Genomic DNA, 15,659 nt, shown 5'->3' on the forward strand with positions numbered 1-15,659 from the left:
GAAAAAAAAAAAAAAAAAAATCTAACATTTATTGAGCACTTTTTGATCATCTCATTTATTCCTTATAAAAATCCACGAGATAGGTACTAATATCAATCTTACTTTACAAATGGAGAAACTGGGGCACAGACAGGTCAGTCACTCACCGGGGTTATACTTCTAAGAGGGGAAGCTAATTCATACCCTGGCAGTCTGACTGCAACCTCACTCTTGTTCAATCACCTCCTACTTTATGGCAAATATGCCTCTAGCTTCCAAGCTCTCATTACTTGGAAGCATCACACACAGAGATAAGGCATTTCCACATAGAGGGCGGGCCCCTTGCCGTAAATATTCAGGCCGTCCAACGACCTCTATAGCAGCTCTCAACCTGAGCTACACTTTGTGTCACCTGGGGAGCCTTAAATAGCACTAATGCCTGGGGTCCCACCCTCAGAGATTCTGATAAAGTCAGTCTAACATGAGGTCTGGGCACTGGGACTTTTAAAAAATGTTTCTTAGGAATTCAAATAGGCAGCCCAGATTGAGAATGACTACTTCCAATTTTCCAGGAATGGAGTTTGTTCTGGAGGCAAGTTCTACCCATGCAGGACCAGGTACTGACCTTATGTGTCAACCGTTCATACCTTGATGCAAGATTTTTAATCTGCTACTTATGTAAATTTACCTGTGTTCGTCAGTACCATCTGTTATTTTAGATGAGCTTCCAATAAAAGGTCAGAGCCCATGTCTTATTTGTATGTGTATCCCCAGAGCCTAGTACCATGCTAGAAATTTTATTTGTAATTGGGAAAAAAATGATGAGACCACACCTAACCATCTCCCTATTACAATCACAGGATCTGTTACAGTGACAATAACAGAATCTTAAATCTCACTTAAATCTATCTACTGGTTATTGTTGAACTGAATACTTACCTGCTAGGCTTCGAGATAGTAAAAGAAGCACACTCTTTCCCTGTAGTTTGAGATTTCTTGGGGATGTTCTCGAAGGATGAATAGTGTGTGAGAAATATTATCTAACCTCTGCCAATACGATATGTCTCTGCTTATTTCCATGACCCCGGCACAGGCAGCCTGACAGAGAGATGGCTCCAGGGTCAAGGCAAAGAGACTGAGGCACTTAAGCTTTGCTGACTGCTACAAAAATCGCACTTGTTTTCCTTCATACCAGTATAGCCATCGACCATTACCTGGTTAGCTTTTCCCTTTGTGGCTTGCACTGTGCTAGACAAGTTTCCTCACTCTGACTTGTGTTTTACAGTTCACTTACCCATAGAGGATTTAACCAGGAATCCCTTTGTAACACTTCCCTCCTAGATGGGTCTGTTGGTGACACCTCTGCAGACCTGGCCTCAGCCACTAGCACACAGCACTCTCACAACATAACAGCTGGGTCAGAGTCAGCAAAACCTGTTTTTTAAGGTACAAGAGAGAGAAAACTGTTACTCGCCATTTGACCACAATCGGGAACTAGTGGAGGAACAGATGCCCACTAGCTTCTCTGCAATAGCCACTCTTCTGAACTCATTCTTCAGTTCAGTTTCTCCAACTCTTTGAAGCTCAGTGCACGTGGTTGGACCACGGAAGTCCAACCAAAGGATGGACCACCCATCCTTTGGTCTCGAGGAACTGCCTTTAATCATTTACTTCATGCTACCCAAGCTGATCAAACAACCCTTCCACATTCCTGTTTTCTCAGCTCTGGGGATGTACTTATGTGGAAGCCAGTCACCTACAGCATTCCACTCTCTCCTCCTTTAAAACAACACGGTCCGTCAGTCCCAGCCTGTCTTCCCACATTATCCTTCTGTGGGCTAGGGTACTAGAGATGAGCTTATTAAGATGTTTTCATTTAGGGTAGAAGGCTAGAGCTTATCCTTACTTCCCTGGTCTGGACAACTGAAAGCATTCCCCACCGACACCTACCCCACATTCTAGAATATTCTGAACCACAAGGGCATAACATAAGCCATGACTGTGCATGACGCACTGCGAGGTCGTGGCAATGACACGTCAGTGTTTGCAGACGGGTCCAAGGATCCCCTGTAATAATACCACTATCACTCCTAGGCATCCCTGTATTTTATGAGAGGGGGAGAAGCGAATAGAATCACAGGAGTCATATAAAGCACTGCCAATGACCTCCAGCCAAGAGCATTTATGCCATAGCCCTAGCCAAACCACAGTTACTGACACTCTTAACAGTTATGTTGATTATACATTATTGCAGTGATTTAAACTGGGTACACCCATAGGACTGTGGCTAATAAAGGGTCACAGCCACTGGCCAATCATTAAGGAGTGCCAATCACTCATTTCTTTGGGTGATAACATCTGTCTGATCTTCCAAGAACTAAGAAAGCTAAGACTTAACACGTTACACCAAGTACAATGGAAAACTATTACCTAAGAGCCTGGGCATATAATACATTTTAGATTGGAAATTTATTCAGGCCAGGGCATGCTATATTATCTGGGCGCTATATACATACCTTATATTTATTAAATTGTGATAATCCAGCTAGAGAAGTTTCATAAAATTGCTTAAACGAAATCCATTGGTGAAGAAAATATTTTCTGACCTGTCAATTCTGCCAAATCAGTCCTTGGTGACCAGTATGATGAGTCGTGTCACAGCTGGCCTGCTCTCACATCCAAAGTGTGTTCTAAGAAGAAAGCAACTTAGCCATAAGAACTTTTCGCTTCATGCCATGGTATCATTGCTAAATGATGCATCGTAAGCCTTTGAAGCAAATGAATCAACACATACAGACATCTCCCAATTTGTAGGTATCTTGAACAAACCACCTTTAAGATCATTTTCTTTTGAAAATATCCTCAACTGAACAGTAGAGCCAAAAGGGGGGGAAAAAACCCCATCCATCACATTTACATTGCATTTTGGGGGGGGCGCTAATATCTTTGGCTGATGTGAGATTATTCTTAGTGTCCCATATAAATAAAAACACGAAAAACTTTACAGTTTAGTTTGATGAAATAAAAAGAAAGGCAATTCACATTATTTATAATTTCACATATACAATGCGGTGTTACTAAGCAATGAACACTTTCATAAAAAAATTTATTTCACACTTTTATACAAATATCCACAGGTATTTTTCTAATCATGAAATAATTTCACAATACTAGTTAGTATAAAAATGTATCAAATGCAAACAGACCAGTGACTTGACTTGAGATGACATTTTTAACAACTATAAATTTAAACACCACTACATTCTTGCTTCTTTTGTTGTTGAACCACCCTTGTACCCCCCGCCCCCACCTTTTAGGACATTCATTTTTATAACAAAGGTCTATAAACACTTTCAAAATACCAGCTTCTGAGCAACCTATACGCCAGTGCACTAGGTTGCAAGTTACCTAAGCAAGAAACTGAGATTTTAAACACTGTTATGACCTGTTTTAGAGAAATCTTTGTAAACACAGTATCACTTATATAACTATTTTTGTTTTGAAAATTCCAAAGTACAACTAGTATCTTAAGGGCATAACATTTCTGAAAGGAAAAAAAAAAATTAAAACTCCAAAGCAACAATGGCACACGTAGCTGTATTTTGTTCTTTTAAAAGATTCTGAGATGCTGCTTAACTATAGCCAAACAAATTAGCACCTGTTTGCTGTTGCGCCCCATATAACTTAACATTTTGAAGTACAGTGATTTTTTTAAAATTTAGTTTTCATATCTATTCAATCTCTATTGAATGTATTATATAATAATATCTTCCTCCTCCCTCCCCTTCATCTTTAAAATTAAACAATTTAAAGTTCTTTTTTAGAGTAGTCAAAGTCTTTTGGGGATGCAGACAGGAGAGGAAACAAAGCAAAAAAACAGAACATCAACTCACTGATTAAATGCTTCCAGTAACATTTAAAAATGTCAAAGCCACAATGTTCTAACTTTTGGTATCAAGTATTCAGTAGTCTTACGCTGGATCGGGTTGGGTCCACCCTAGGTACTCACCGTTTCTTTCAAGTCCTGAATATACAGTATTTTCAGCAGTGACTAAACTGCACTAAAGTCCAACAAACAATCCCATCATTTCCAAGAGTTCCTGAAAGTTACAGCATGAAATTCAGAAATATCACACAGGGCTCTAAACTAAAAAATATCTGCTGTCTTTAAGAATTAAACATCTTACAGTTAAATCCTATTTCTTAAATGTTTTGGGTCTGGAGGGAGGGGGTAAGGGCTGCCATGAAGGGAGATGTTTTAATAACTTAAACTTATCTGTAAAGTATAACAACTCTGATACATTTATACAGAATTACTGTTTTCTTTAGGCAGTCAATAATTTAGGTCCAACCAACGACCTCTCGTGTTCTAATTCTGATTGCTTAATCCAACCTGAAGGGTAAACTGGAGAATCTTTGGCCTGTTAGTCAATAACAAAATGGTTTGTAAAAAAGAAAAATAAATACCATCTACAAATAAGTGTAACTAGCATTCAAATCTGTTATGCCTGTGTGTTTTAGTGAGAGGGGAATTAAACCTCTGTGTATTTGGTGTGAGCAGGTATTCACACATCTAGGAAATGGAAAAAGATGGCAGGATGGCAGCATCACCTTCTATTGCACACTTAATTTATGGGAGCACTTTAAACTGAACCCAGCTACCCTGACGGCATAGTCTTGTAACACAGGACAGTTGACTTGCAGGTTCTCTGGTCCTGCGAGAAGAACGTTTTTTTTTTTTTTGAGAAGAACGTTTGCAGAGGTGGTGCCGAGGTCAGGACGGTCACTCTGTTGGTGCAGTGGTTGTGGTGGCTTCTTCCAGCTGTACCATCAAGAGGATGTGGCAGGTCCTTCCCCAGCACAGGTAAGTCAGTCACACCAAAAACAAAGGCAACCCGGAACATTAAATTAAGGCAGTTTAAAGAAAAATCCATTCCAACAGCCTTCAAATTGGCCGTGCAAAACGGGAGCCTCAGGCTACATAACAATGTCCACAGTTAAAACTGTAGGCTTGTACTGTGTGTAGTCTGTCTGAAATCTGTATTCAGGTATTGAACAGGCTTTTCAATCCATTTGAATTTCTGGGTTGGGGAAAACAAAAAGCAGTTTGGGTACTGTGAAGCTTTTTTGGCCCCCCTAGGAGTAGCTTTCATTTTCATTCCACCTTGTGATCCACTGTTTTTTTTCAAGGTTATCATTATATTTTTCATCTTGGATCTCTCGCTCCTCCTTCCGGATCCTTACAGCATGGTATCGGGGAACACTATCGTCGTACCTAGAGCGTTTAAAGAATCCACACTGGAGGCAGGGGAGAAAGACACAGAAACAAATTAAATAATTCCAACAAGAGCAAGTCCACTAGATGGCAATGTCTAAGCTTTCTGTTCACCTATGCCTAACTTTGGACTTGGACGAAGAATAAAACACATGGTTTTCTTTTAAGAAGGAACCAATAGGTCAAAAAGAAATGATAACAGCCGGTGGGGATAAACGGAAGAGAACAGCTGTAAAACTGGAAGAAAAGTCCCTTTTTCCATCTTGTCCTTCCATCTTACAACAATGTTAGTTGCCTCTAACAGTTGAAGAGCTTATGAAACAGTGCTTCCGTTTTTTATAATCACAATACTGTACGTAAAAGATCTAATTTTCAGATTATTAGAACATCATGTTTCAAGAACACATTTTTTTTCCAAGGCCATACACCAAAGATTATTTCATGCCCTCTTCCACTAACAAAATGGAAATCAGGTCACAAATATTTTATAAATTACTACTTGAAGTGGGTCAATTTAAGAAATCTCTCCTCCAAGGCTCCAGTACTTATCTCTCAATAGCTAGAAGGTAATTTATTTATACTGCCTGGATTTCCAAACAAAACTTCAAAACTAAGCTGTTTCATTAATAAATCATGTAGTAACTGTGTCCTGCAATGAAATCATTTATGTACTGCGAGGAATTTGAGGAAACTATCACTTGACTGAATTTCAGAACATCCCCTAATTTCTTTTTTTTTTTGGCAAAAAGACAACATTTACATTTAAATTATTAACGAATATATATTTTATTGATCTTTAAAAAAATATTCAATCTGATCCAAAGTAGATTTTTATTGAGAACATATCTGGAAATTTAAAAATCAGATTGAATTTTTTAAGTGAATAAAATATATATGTGTCTTTTAAAAAGATGTGTTTTTAATTTAAAAATGCAGATAAAAGGTGGATGAGGAAGATACTTAGAATGGTTGGTTAATGTGTTTAACTATGTGACATCAACAGGAACAGAACATTTGTTTTGAATGATGTTAAGTTATAAAAATGGCATGGGACAAAATGAAATTATGTACGAAGTTATCACTGAGTCAATGGGAAAAATGGACCAAGAAGTTTTGTTCTAAGGCCTTTTCTATTTTCTGCAAAAAAGCCAAAACAACTATCTGTTGCAGTATGTGGCTCTTCCCCATTTAAACAAAGAAGAAATCAAGGGTGATCCATAAAACTGAAATGGAGTTGGGATTCATCGTGACAGTGCCATGGAAAGGGATTATAGGGGTAATTCTACCCTCTCATGCCCACAGAAATGGAAAAAGGAATCTCTGCCATTCCCATTTCCGTGGATTTACAAATAAGAAAAGCCAAATACAAACTTAAAATCAACTGAGACCCAAGGTTGAAAAAAAATCTCTAGGAACAAGGAACAAGGTCAAACTCCATTACAACGTTCTGAAATAAACTGTCCAGAGCATTTTTATATTAGAATTTTGTATATTGAAGGCCATGTGGCAAAGAATCGTCTTCTGAAGTTGACCATAATGTCCATCACGCCAATAGTTAGAGTTTGTTGCAATGGTCTTTGACCCATGGTAGATATGCAGGGAAAGGAAGCTGCATGCTTAGCTAGCATAAAACAATTTCTGAGCAACAATAAAAGCATTCCAAGCCTTCCCCCATCACTTCATAGCAAGGAGATCAAAAAGATGACAGTGAGAAAGGCTTCTCTTCAAGAGAAACACAATGTTTCCAACATGCAATAGGTTAATGAGGCAGTCAACACAAGCTTCTATCTGTGGGAAATTCCAAAATGGACAAGAAATCTGGGATGATTTCTTATGCATCTTTGAAATTCCAAGTGAGATGCTACATACTGGATTAACAACACATGGCAAACTGGGCTACTGTGGAGGTCTTAAAGCCTCCTTTTCTGTGTACATAGGTTGCCGTTTTCTTCATTGCTGTGGGTAATGTTTAATAACAACAACAACAACACAAAATTACTCACCTGCAATGAAAGATTCTTTGTGCATTTTTTTAAAAACTGTAAGCTTTCAAGTGAAATAAATGAAATAAATCCAAGCAAGGCAAGCCAGTGTGGACATTTGGAAACATCTGTTAATGGGACACACACAGCAAGCTGTTGCTTTTAAAGTTAGCCACCACAACCATAGCGGGTCCCACAGCTAGCAATTAAAAAACATTGATCAATTACCAATTACAGAAGTAGATCAATACTATGCATCAGAAGTAAGCCTCTCTTTATCAGACGGCTGAGCATGGATCTCAGCCTTGTGATATGTGGCATCATAATGATCTTTCTTATTTCTCTTGAAGAAACCACACTATAAGGAAGCAAGGTATTTAGTCAGTGTTAACAGTTTTGTGTATAAAAGCTAAACAAAAGAAAATCTCAGATTTTAACCTGTTTTCTACTTACAGCTTGTTTACAAAGAGACCACTATGCATCAACCAAAAGGGCCCAGCCCCTGCGCTATACTACATGGTGACAGCAATTAACCCCCCTCTATTACCATGGGTCTCTGGTCAAATATTTATATGGATTGATTTTTCTATTTGTAACAAATCCTAAGGACCAAAATCATCCTAAAAGGGAAAAGATATACACATCTGATTACAGCTTTGGGTGGTTTCTTCTTGCAGGGAATACTGAGTTTAAAAATAGGCAAAAGATTGACATCTTTTAAAGAGTAAGTTCTCTAAGGCTTAGCACAAATCCAAATAAAATAGATTCTGTGAATATTTTTCTGCCCTTCGTAGTGAATTTTATGGGATAAATGCCATTTGCTTGGGGGCCTTGGTGGGGGTAAATCACAATATAAATTCAAATACACTGTCACGAAACAACGACAGTTGTCATTTTCCCAAATTCTGAACCACCACGTAACAAACACTTAAGTGGTAGGAATCTGTGCTCCTCACGTTAGGTCACTCTAAATGAGTATAAAGGTATAATCCCACTTTCTACTATAATTTCCTCATTCAACCGTGGAGAACTTTTTCTACTTACTTTTATCTCGTTCATAAGGCCATGGAACTGCCCTTTGATATATAACTTGATTGAACAATTTCTGACCTCCTGGAAAATTCTGCAGCCTAGCCTGGCAACTCACGAAGTACAAATCTTGATCTGCTTTGTACAGTGTGGTAGCTACTAACCATGTGAGGCTATTCAGATTGAAATTAAATTTAAAAGTCAGTACCTCCGTTGCACTAGCCATATTCCACGTGCTCAACAGCCACATGTGACCAGTGATTACCATAATGGACAGTGCAGCTTCAGAACATCTCCATTATTACAGAAAGTTTTACTGTGCAGCGTTGATCCAGGCTGTTGATCTGGATATTTATTTCTGACATTTAATTTATTATACAGTGAGCACACTCAGCCAACTTTCAGTAACACGTGCTAGTAAATATCGTGGGAAAAGGAATGAACCACAAACCAAGAGTCCTTGTTATGCCTCTAACTTGGCAACATTCTTAACATCCATGGGCGTGAGCATCTTTGTTTACAAAATGAAGATGACTGGACCAGGCTGGAGGACTTTTCTCTTATACCCTCAAACAAAACCCTATGCAGAATCCCTATGTTCAAAGCAGATAAAGTCACAACGGCTCTGGTTGAAGTGGGGATACTGCCCCTAGCCCCACCTGCATAGCTTCGTCTTGGCACCTACGTGGATGTGCAAAACTCAATTTAAAGGCCAGTGAACCAGAGTCCTCTCTGGTCCTCAAAGTCTATTATTTTAGCACATAAAAGCAAACAGTGCAGTTTCAGAAAGAAAAGCATAAAGTAATAAAAATGATTTTCATGGGGGGGTCGTTGTAGAAGTTGTCTGATTACTTTAGAGTTCACTTGTGAGTCCGGATACTTTAGAACATAAAAAAAAGGAGAGAGAGATCATCTAGTCCAACCCACTTACTAAGCAGCTAAGGCAAACCAGTGCCCTAGGGAGGTGAAATGATTTGTCCAAGATCATATAGCTTGGGTTTCTTAACTCTCAACTTACCCTCATTAGAGACTGCCAATAAGATCTGCTCTGAAAAAGATTGTTCTTGTGACCTCTTCTGGAGAGCAGAAGGCCATCCTCAAATATCAAACCTTGCACTCAGTTTTTGATATCAAAATAATTTCCAAAGCATCTCCTATATTGGCTGGCTGTGCTCATCAGACAAACCTACTACCTGAAGTGAACATCAGAGGTAGGACTGGCTAACATCCCATGGGAGGATGGGTCTTGGCATGAGCAGATACCAAGCTTCAATCACACAACTGGAGGACACAGGAAAATTATCTCAGAAAATTATCTTGGCAAGAGGAAGTTACTTGAAAAAATAAAGTGAAAAAGAGATGCCCAATATTTGAAAGTGAGAATATCCTGAGCCCTGTCCATTATACTCTTGGATCCAAGGAAAAGATAAGGATAGTCTGATCCTAGATATTGTCGGTGGAGTTTCATAATCTGTTAACCTCTCGACCAGACGTGTTTGGAAACCCAGAATTTTTGGCATTTTAGAAAAGTAACACACTGCATACATAATGTCACAGTAATCAAAACGTTAGTATTTCTGCAGTGAGACTAATGAGTAAAGGATAAAGACCATAAAGAGCCTCTTTTCACATCATGTCAAGTTGTGCTGCTGAATAAGTCATTACAAACTGAGGTTTTTTTTTTTTACAAGTTGTGATTGTTGACAAAGGTTGATAAAGGTCTGTGAACCTCCATTACTCACGGAGAATAATCCAAAATCTATAGGTCATAATCTCTGGCAACAAAAGTATGCAACATCTCATACATTTTTTGTAACGTAGACTATTTACTGGTAGAAAGCAGGCGGAAGATACTACATTATATTTGCAGGACCAAATGCTAATGAAGAACATTATATGAAACACGGATCTTCCTTATGTTTGATATAGGCTATGAAAACTACTCTGGGATTCATTAATTTCATGCTTTCCTACTCCTAATCTAGCTGCAACTGTAACAAGCCCCAACTGCTGCCATGAACATTTCTTTACGGAAGTTGAAATTAACCGGGATACAGATTCTGATTAACGTGATACCCAACAATTTGGCTTAGATTCAGAATTTGATCTTAGATGAAGAAAATGTCATAGTGGTAAGATTTTTTAAATTGTTATTTGCCAAACGTGCTAAATTATATGTGAAAAACACCAAAATTTACACACTTAAGAAGCTCCTAATAATGTACAAATACTATATACCTTTAAATACAAAATGTTAGATAGATATTCAGATGTTCATTGTATAATTCTCAAGTTTGCTGTATGCTGGAAAAGTTTCACAGTAAAATGTTGGGATAAAGGAAGCAATGAAAAAAATATACTATCAGTGTTAATTTACTTTTTAAAAAACCTGAAATAAAGTTTGTATCACAAAACTCAAGTGCCAGATATGACTTACCTTCCATAGTAAAAATACTAATAGGGCAAGCATCAAAATCCCAGCAAGAATAGCCACTAGGATGATCCACCAAGGTACTCCTGAATATTGAGCTACAGTCTTTGAGGGAAACACAGTCACACGAACCTATGGGGCATAAAAGAAAGCAATATCATTATAAATTGAGGCGAGAATTAAACCATGAGTTTATATTACAAATTCTGCTTCCAGACACATTTTGGTCAATGTAGCCTATGGACAGGTGAGATGTCTTTTTGATGTGAGATCCTTTCCTTTAGTAACGGAATACTGCTTTAAGAGACGTTTCTTGGAGATCTTTTCCCAGAACCTGGAAAATGCTGGATTGTGGGGTTTTTTAAAATAAATTTATTTATTTTTATTTATGTGTTGGGTCTTCGTTGCTGCGTGTGGACTTTCTCTAGTTGCATCAAGCGGGGGCTCCTCTTCATTTCGGTGCACGGGCTTCTCATTGTGGTGGCTTCTCTTGTTTTGGAGCACAGGCTCTAGGCATGTGGGCTTCAGTAGTTGTGGCTCACGGGCTCGGTAGTTGTGGCTCGTGGCTCTAGAGCGTAGGCTCAGTAGTTGTGGTGCACGGGCTTAGCTGCTCCGTGGCATGTGGGATCTTCCCGCACCAGGGCTCGAACCCGTGTCCCCTGCATTTGCAGATGGATTCTTAACCACTGCGCCACCAGGGAAGTCCTGGATTGTGTTTTGACAAAGTAATTATTTCTTTGCTAACTTATGTTTTTAAAATTTTTGTAATCAACAAAAGTAGAGAAAATTGTATAATGAACCATCATTTATTCATCACCAAGTTTCAACAATTATCAATAGGGACACAACCCCAATCTTGTTACATCTATATAACCTGGTATCTTTTTGAGAATGGCCACCTCTCTTAATTAAGCATCCAACAATGGCAACAGAAGGGTCTGTTTATGCACAATAAGCCTACCTTCCTCCCTCAGATTTTAAAGACGTTATGAAATATAAAAATAGGGATGGAGCTATTAGATGGTATTAGAGGCATTAGATGGATACCATTCTAATACTTCCTTAGGGTTGAAACCGAGCAGGACCCTACAGGGCGCCCCCAGCTGACAGCTACTTGGAACCACAGGACTGAGAAGGTCATCTCTGAACATAGAAGATTACCTCCTCTCCAGCACATAGCCCCTCTTTTCCCTACATAATCCCTGAGCAAAACCTGGGGAGTTGGTTCTTTGGGATATGAGTCCACCTTCTCCCCAGGATTGCCAGCTTCCTCAACAAAGCTATCTTTTCTTTTACCTAACACTTCTCTCTCACAACTGGATTCTTGAGCGACAAGAAGCCAAACCCGAGTTCAGTAACAGGATAGCAAACTAAAGATCCTCGTAAAGAATAAAATTTCCTGAAATGGCTTGGTGTCATCTTCTACAACAATGTGTATAGACAAACTGGACTCTGGCTTCATTCAGAGGCAGCTTAGAGCTTTAAGTGGCAGCTGATGAGAAGCTTAAGTTCTAAACACTTGATAGCTGGCAAATACCAATTAAATAGAAATAGTGTTTATTTAGAAATCTAAAAAGTTGCTTATGGCAATTTGCTACAACTTGGTTACACGGGTTTAGAATTCAAGTGGAGTTTTGTAATGCCAGGAGACTTTTTTTCCCCAGGAGATGATCTTTCAAAGCACATAAAAGACCTGGTGAAAGCTACAAATATGATTTTGTAAACTATACTGATTAGAGATATACCAGTTTGAAGTTTCTGATATTTTTGAATTTAGAGACTATAAAGTGAAGGGTAAAGAAAACTTAGAGGGAACAATTTAATTTCTGAGAAATGTTTCTATTCACGTATTCTAAATTAATATTGAATTCTGGATGCTGCCTAAAAATGCTTCTATGTCTACACTGTGATTCAATACTACTATACTAGAACACTTTCTTTAAAAATCTCTTAAAGTACTTCCCTTCCTACTTATCCTAGAAAACAGCTTCTCAACCTCCTTTAGCTTAAGGAATACACTTAAAAGTAAGAACTGCTTTCCTTTAAACATTTAATAGGAAAGAATTCACTTTTAGAGTTTTTAGCATAAACACCTTTCTCAGCTACTATGTTTCCTGTTATGCTCTCAATGAGGTTTCACTCAAGCTCCCAGCCCCAGGGAGGGCCTCATGGCTCACTTCTGTTGCTTCCCTTCCCCCAACAGGTGTCCTAGCTTTAAGCTAAAACAACCCTTTCTTGAGATTACTGGTTCAAGCAGAGGGGTACCCACGAAGTGGGGAAGAAAGAGTGGTGAGAGACTGGTGAAGAAATAATATAGTTGATGTGACTGCTAAGCCAGACGATTCTAAAATAAAAAGATTATTTCAATTAGCCTATGCTTTATCTCATTTAACTTTGCTTCCCTAGTATGTAGCACAGGGAAGCCACACAGTGTGTCACTGGGGCAAGGTGATGACTTGGAAGGGCCATCCTCATGTTTAAGAATAAGCTCTGATGAAACCTTGAAGTGGAGAGTGGAAACTGGTCCATGGTAAGGGCAAGCAGCCTTATAAGTCACACTGCATACCAGAGCCTTTTAAATGGCTGATCATAGGGGGAAACCATGCCCATAAAAGGCTGCAATCCAACAGCATAAGGGCTGAACAAGGTAGTTTGTTTTGCGGGTTGGGGCTGGGGTGGTGTGTAGTTTTAAAAACTAAAACAACTCACTGTGCATCAAAGACTGAGGACTGATGCTAGGGGTTGGGCCACACATTTAAAGGCCAGATGTGCTCTGCAAACCCAGTGTGTGCAAGGCCACAGTGTGGTCCAGGAAGGCGAGAGAGGCCAGTCAGCAAGATTTTATTGTTTGTTTCCTTAAATTGTCAACTGTGTGTGTGTGTGCGTGTGTGTGTGTGTGTATGACAGTCATTCTCCAGCTGCGATTGAGAATGGGGGTTGTGTGGAGCTGGCCTTAGAATCGGGTGAGGGGAGACCAACTGTGAGCTGCGACTCCCAGAGCTCGGGAAGCCTTGTCTCATCTTGTCACAGCAACTGTTACTGATGGACAATGACAGGTTCAGGCCAGTAGAAATTACTCCAACTCCAAAAACAAAAAAAAATTTTTTGGTTTCATTAAAATCTAGGCATTTCCATAGGGATGACCTGTGCATGTGAACCTCATCCATCATGTGCCCGTAAGGGGAAAAAGGGCTTAACTCTGCTGATGCATTAAATTCCATCACCAGTGAGCAGTGCTGAGACCACATTAGCTTGCCCCCAGCCAAACCGTTTCCCTACATCACTCTGTCATGTAATATCCTACGCTCTCATTGAACATCAGTATAAGAAACCCCCCAATGAAGGGATTTTCCTATCTTTTACAAAACTCTCTATTAAAGACACCATCCCCTTAGTGAGTGTTCTTCATATCAGAAATCCATCTTATAAAAGGATCCATATCTCAAGTTCTTCTCTGAATTTAGAACCAAAAAAAGAAAAGCTCCTCCCCCCGAAAAATGATGTGCCTACTTTCACCTATCACATTCTTTCTCATCTTTGGCAGCCAGGAAGCTTAGACACTCTCTTCCTACTTCCTTAGGAATGAAATGGGGGTATATAAGTACAACCCATAAGTAATCTCCTTCTTCCTTGGCTGACTTCAACAATTCTCTCCCAGTTCGCGATCTCCTAGACTGTGAAATTCTTCACAATTGACCCTATCTTGTTCAACTTTGCTTCTCTAGCATTTTTGCAGGGAAGGCACGCAGTGTGTCCATGGCTAACTGGATTGTTAGTTGGATCAATTTAATTGATACTAAGGTTTTAGTAACCATCTTAGCTGTTTCAGTTAGGTGACCAGCTCTCTCTGACTTTGTTGTAACAATATCTTGAAAGTGTTTTATTAAGAAATGAACACAAAACTCTTGAAATCAGTTGGGTTATAAGGAAACAAAGGCTTTTGTTTTCATCTTTTTAAAGCCAGGATTAGGGTAAAAGCAATGGGAAGATGTTTCAATATTAACACCAAAAGACAAGACTAAATTACTCAACCTCCTTTGCTGCTATCTCCAAAGAAAAATGATCTAGACACTGGAAAAGAGAGAGGAACCAAGATATAAATGAAATTGAAACCCTCAGTAAGCGAGGGAATAAAAAATGAAGGCATCCTGACACTTGAATTAAGTTTGAATCTTTAGGCCTCCCAAAACTGCACCTTAAAATCTAAAGAAACGTGTAGATATGATATCTGAGCTACTATTACATCTCAGAAATCAGTTAATAGGAGAGGTAACAGAAGACTAGAGATTACAAAAGAAGTCTCGGTTTTCAAAAGAAATGGGTTCTAGACATGAGACTAATAACCTGTTTTCAAATCTACCAATTATTAAACAAATCAAGTAGGATTACAGCAAAGATTCCAATTCCCGTTGGTAGGCGTGGGCTCTCAAAGCCCGAAGAACATGAAATACCCGAGAGAACCGCATCTGCGTTTGTGACCCAGCCATTAGACTGGACACGAGGGGACTTAGTTCCATTATCTTCGAGAAAACAAGAGCACCTGATGAGGGGGCTCTGAGCCCGAGGTCTGGTCTTAACTTCACATGCTGGTCCTGTGACCCTGAGGGAGAGACAACCTTCCTTTTTGGACTCAAGTTTTCTCATCTAAACTTGAGATTTGGGGACTTAATGGGGAGCAAGTGTCACAGAGCCAAAGAACAGGAGCCCTGAGGTCAGACAGGTACAGATTTCAATCCAGGACCCCAAATGACATCCCCTCTCTGTGCCTGCTTCCTTTTTTGTAAAGTGGGTACAATGTCTACCTCGGCATTCTTCTGCAGTCTAAACGACAGCATATCGGTAAAGCAGCTAGTAGATGGCAGACATTTAATTGACATTTTATTAACGTTAGTCCCTTCCCCCTAAAGTGTTCTTTCTCTTGGCAGCTCTAAAAACTCAGTGATTCTCAGGGTTGCTGATTAAA

At 39.2% G+C, this 15,659-nt stretch overlaps 1 protein-coding gene across 2 annotated transcripts in view; it reads right to left on the minus strand.

The window, feature by feature from the left end:
* Positions 1–2,986: 2,986 nt before the first annotated feature.
* The window catches only part of ITGA6 (integrin subunit alpha 6), a 76,529-nt gene continuing 63,856 nt past the window's right edge, over positions 2,987–15,659 (minus strand). Inside the window, exons 24-26 of one of the 2 annotated variants that reach the window (XM_032637586.1) lie at positions 10,703–10,828; positions 7,465–7,594; positions 2,987–5,277 (exon numbers count right to left, since the gene is read on the minus strand). In XM_032637586.1, the coding sequence (XP_032493477.1) occupies positions 7,487–7,594; positions 10,703–10,828 (234 nt within the window). In that variant the 3' untranslated portion in view covers positions 2,987–5,277; positions 7,465–7,486. The remainder of the gene's footprint in view (positions 5,278–7,464; positions 7,595–10,702; positions 10,829–15,659) is intronic. The other variant, XM_032637585.1, reaches the window with a different exon arrangement.

This window comes from Phocoena sinus, chromosome 7 (genome assembly GCF_008692025.1).
Source record: "Phocoena sinus isolate mPhoSin1 chromosome 7, mPhoSin1.pri, whole genome shotgun sequence".
NCBI lineage: Eukaryota > Metazoa > Chordata > Mammalia > Artiodactyla > Phocoenidae > Phocoena > Phocoena sinus.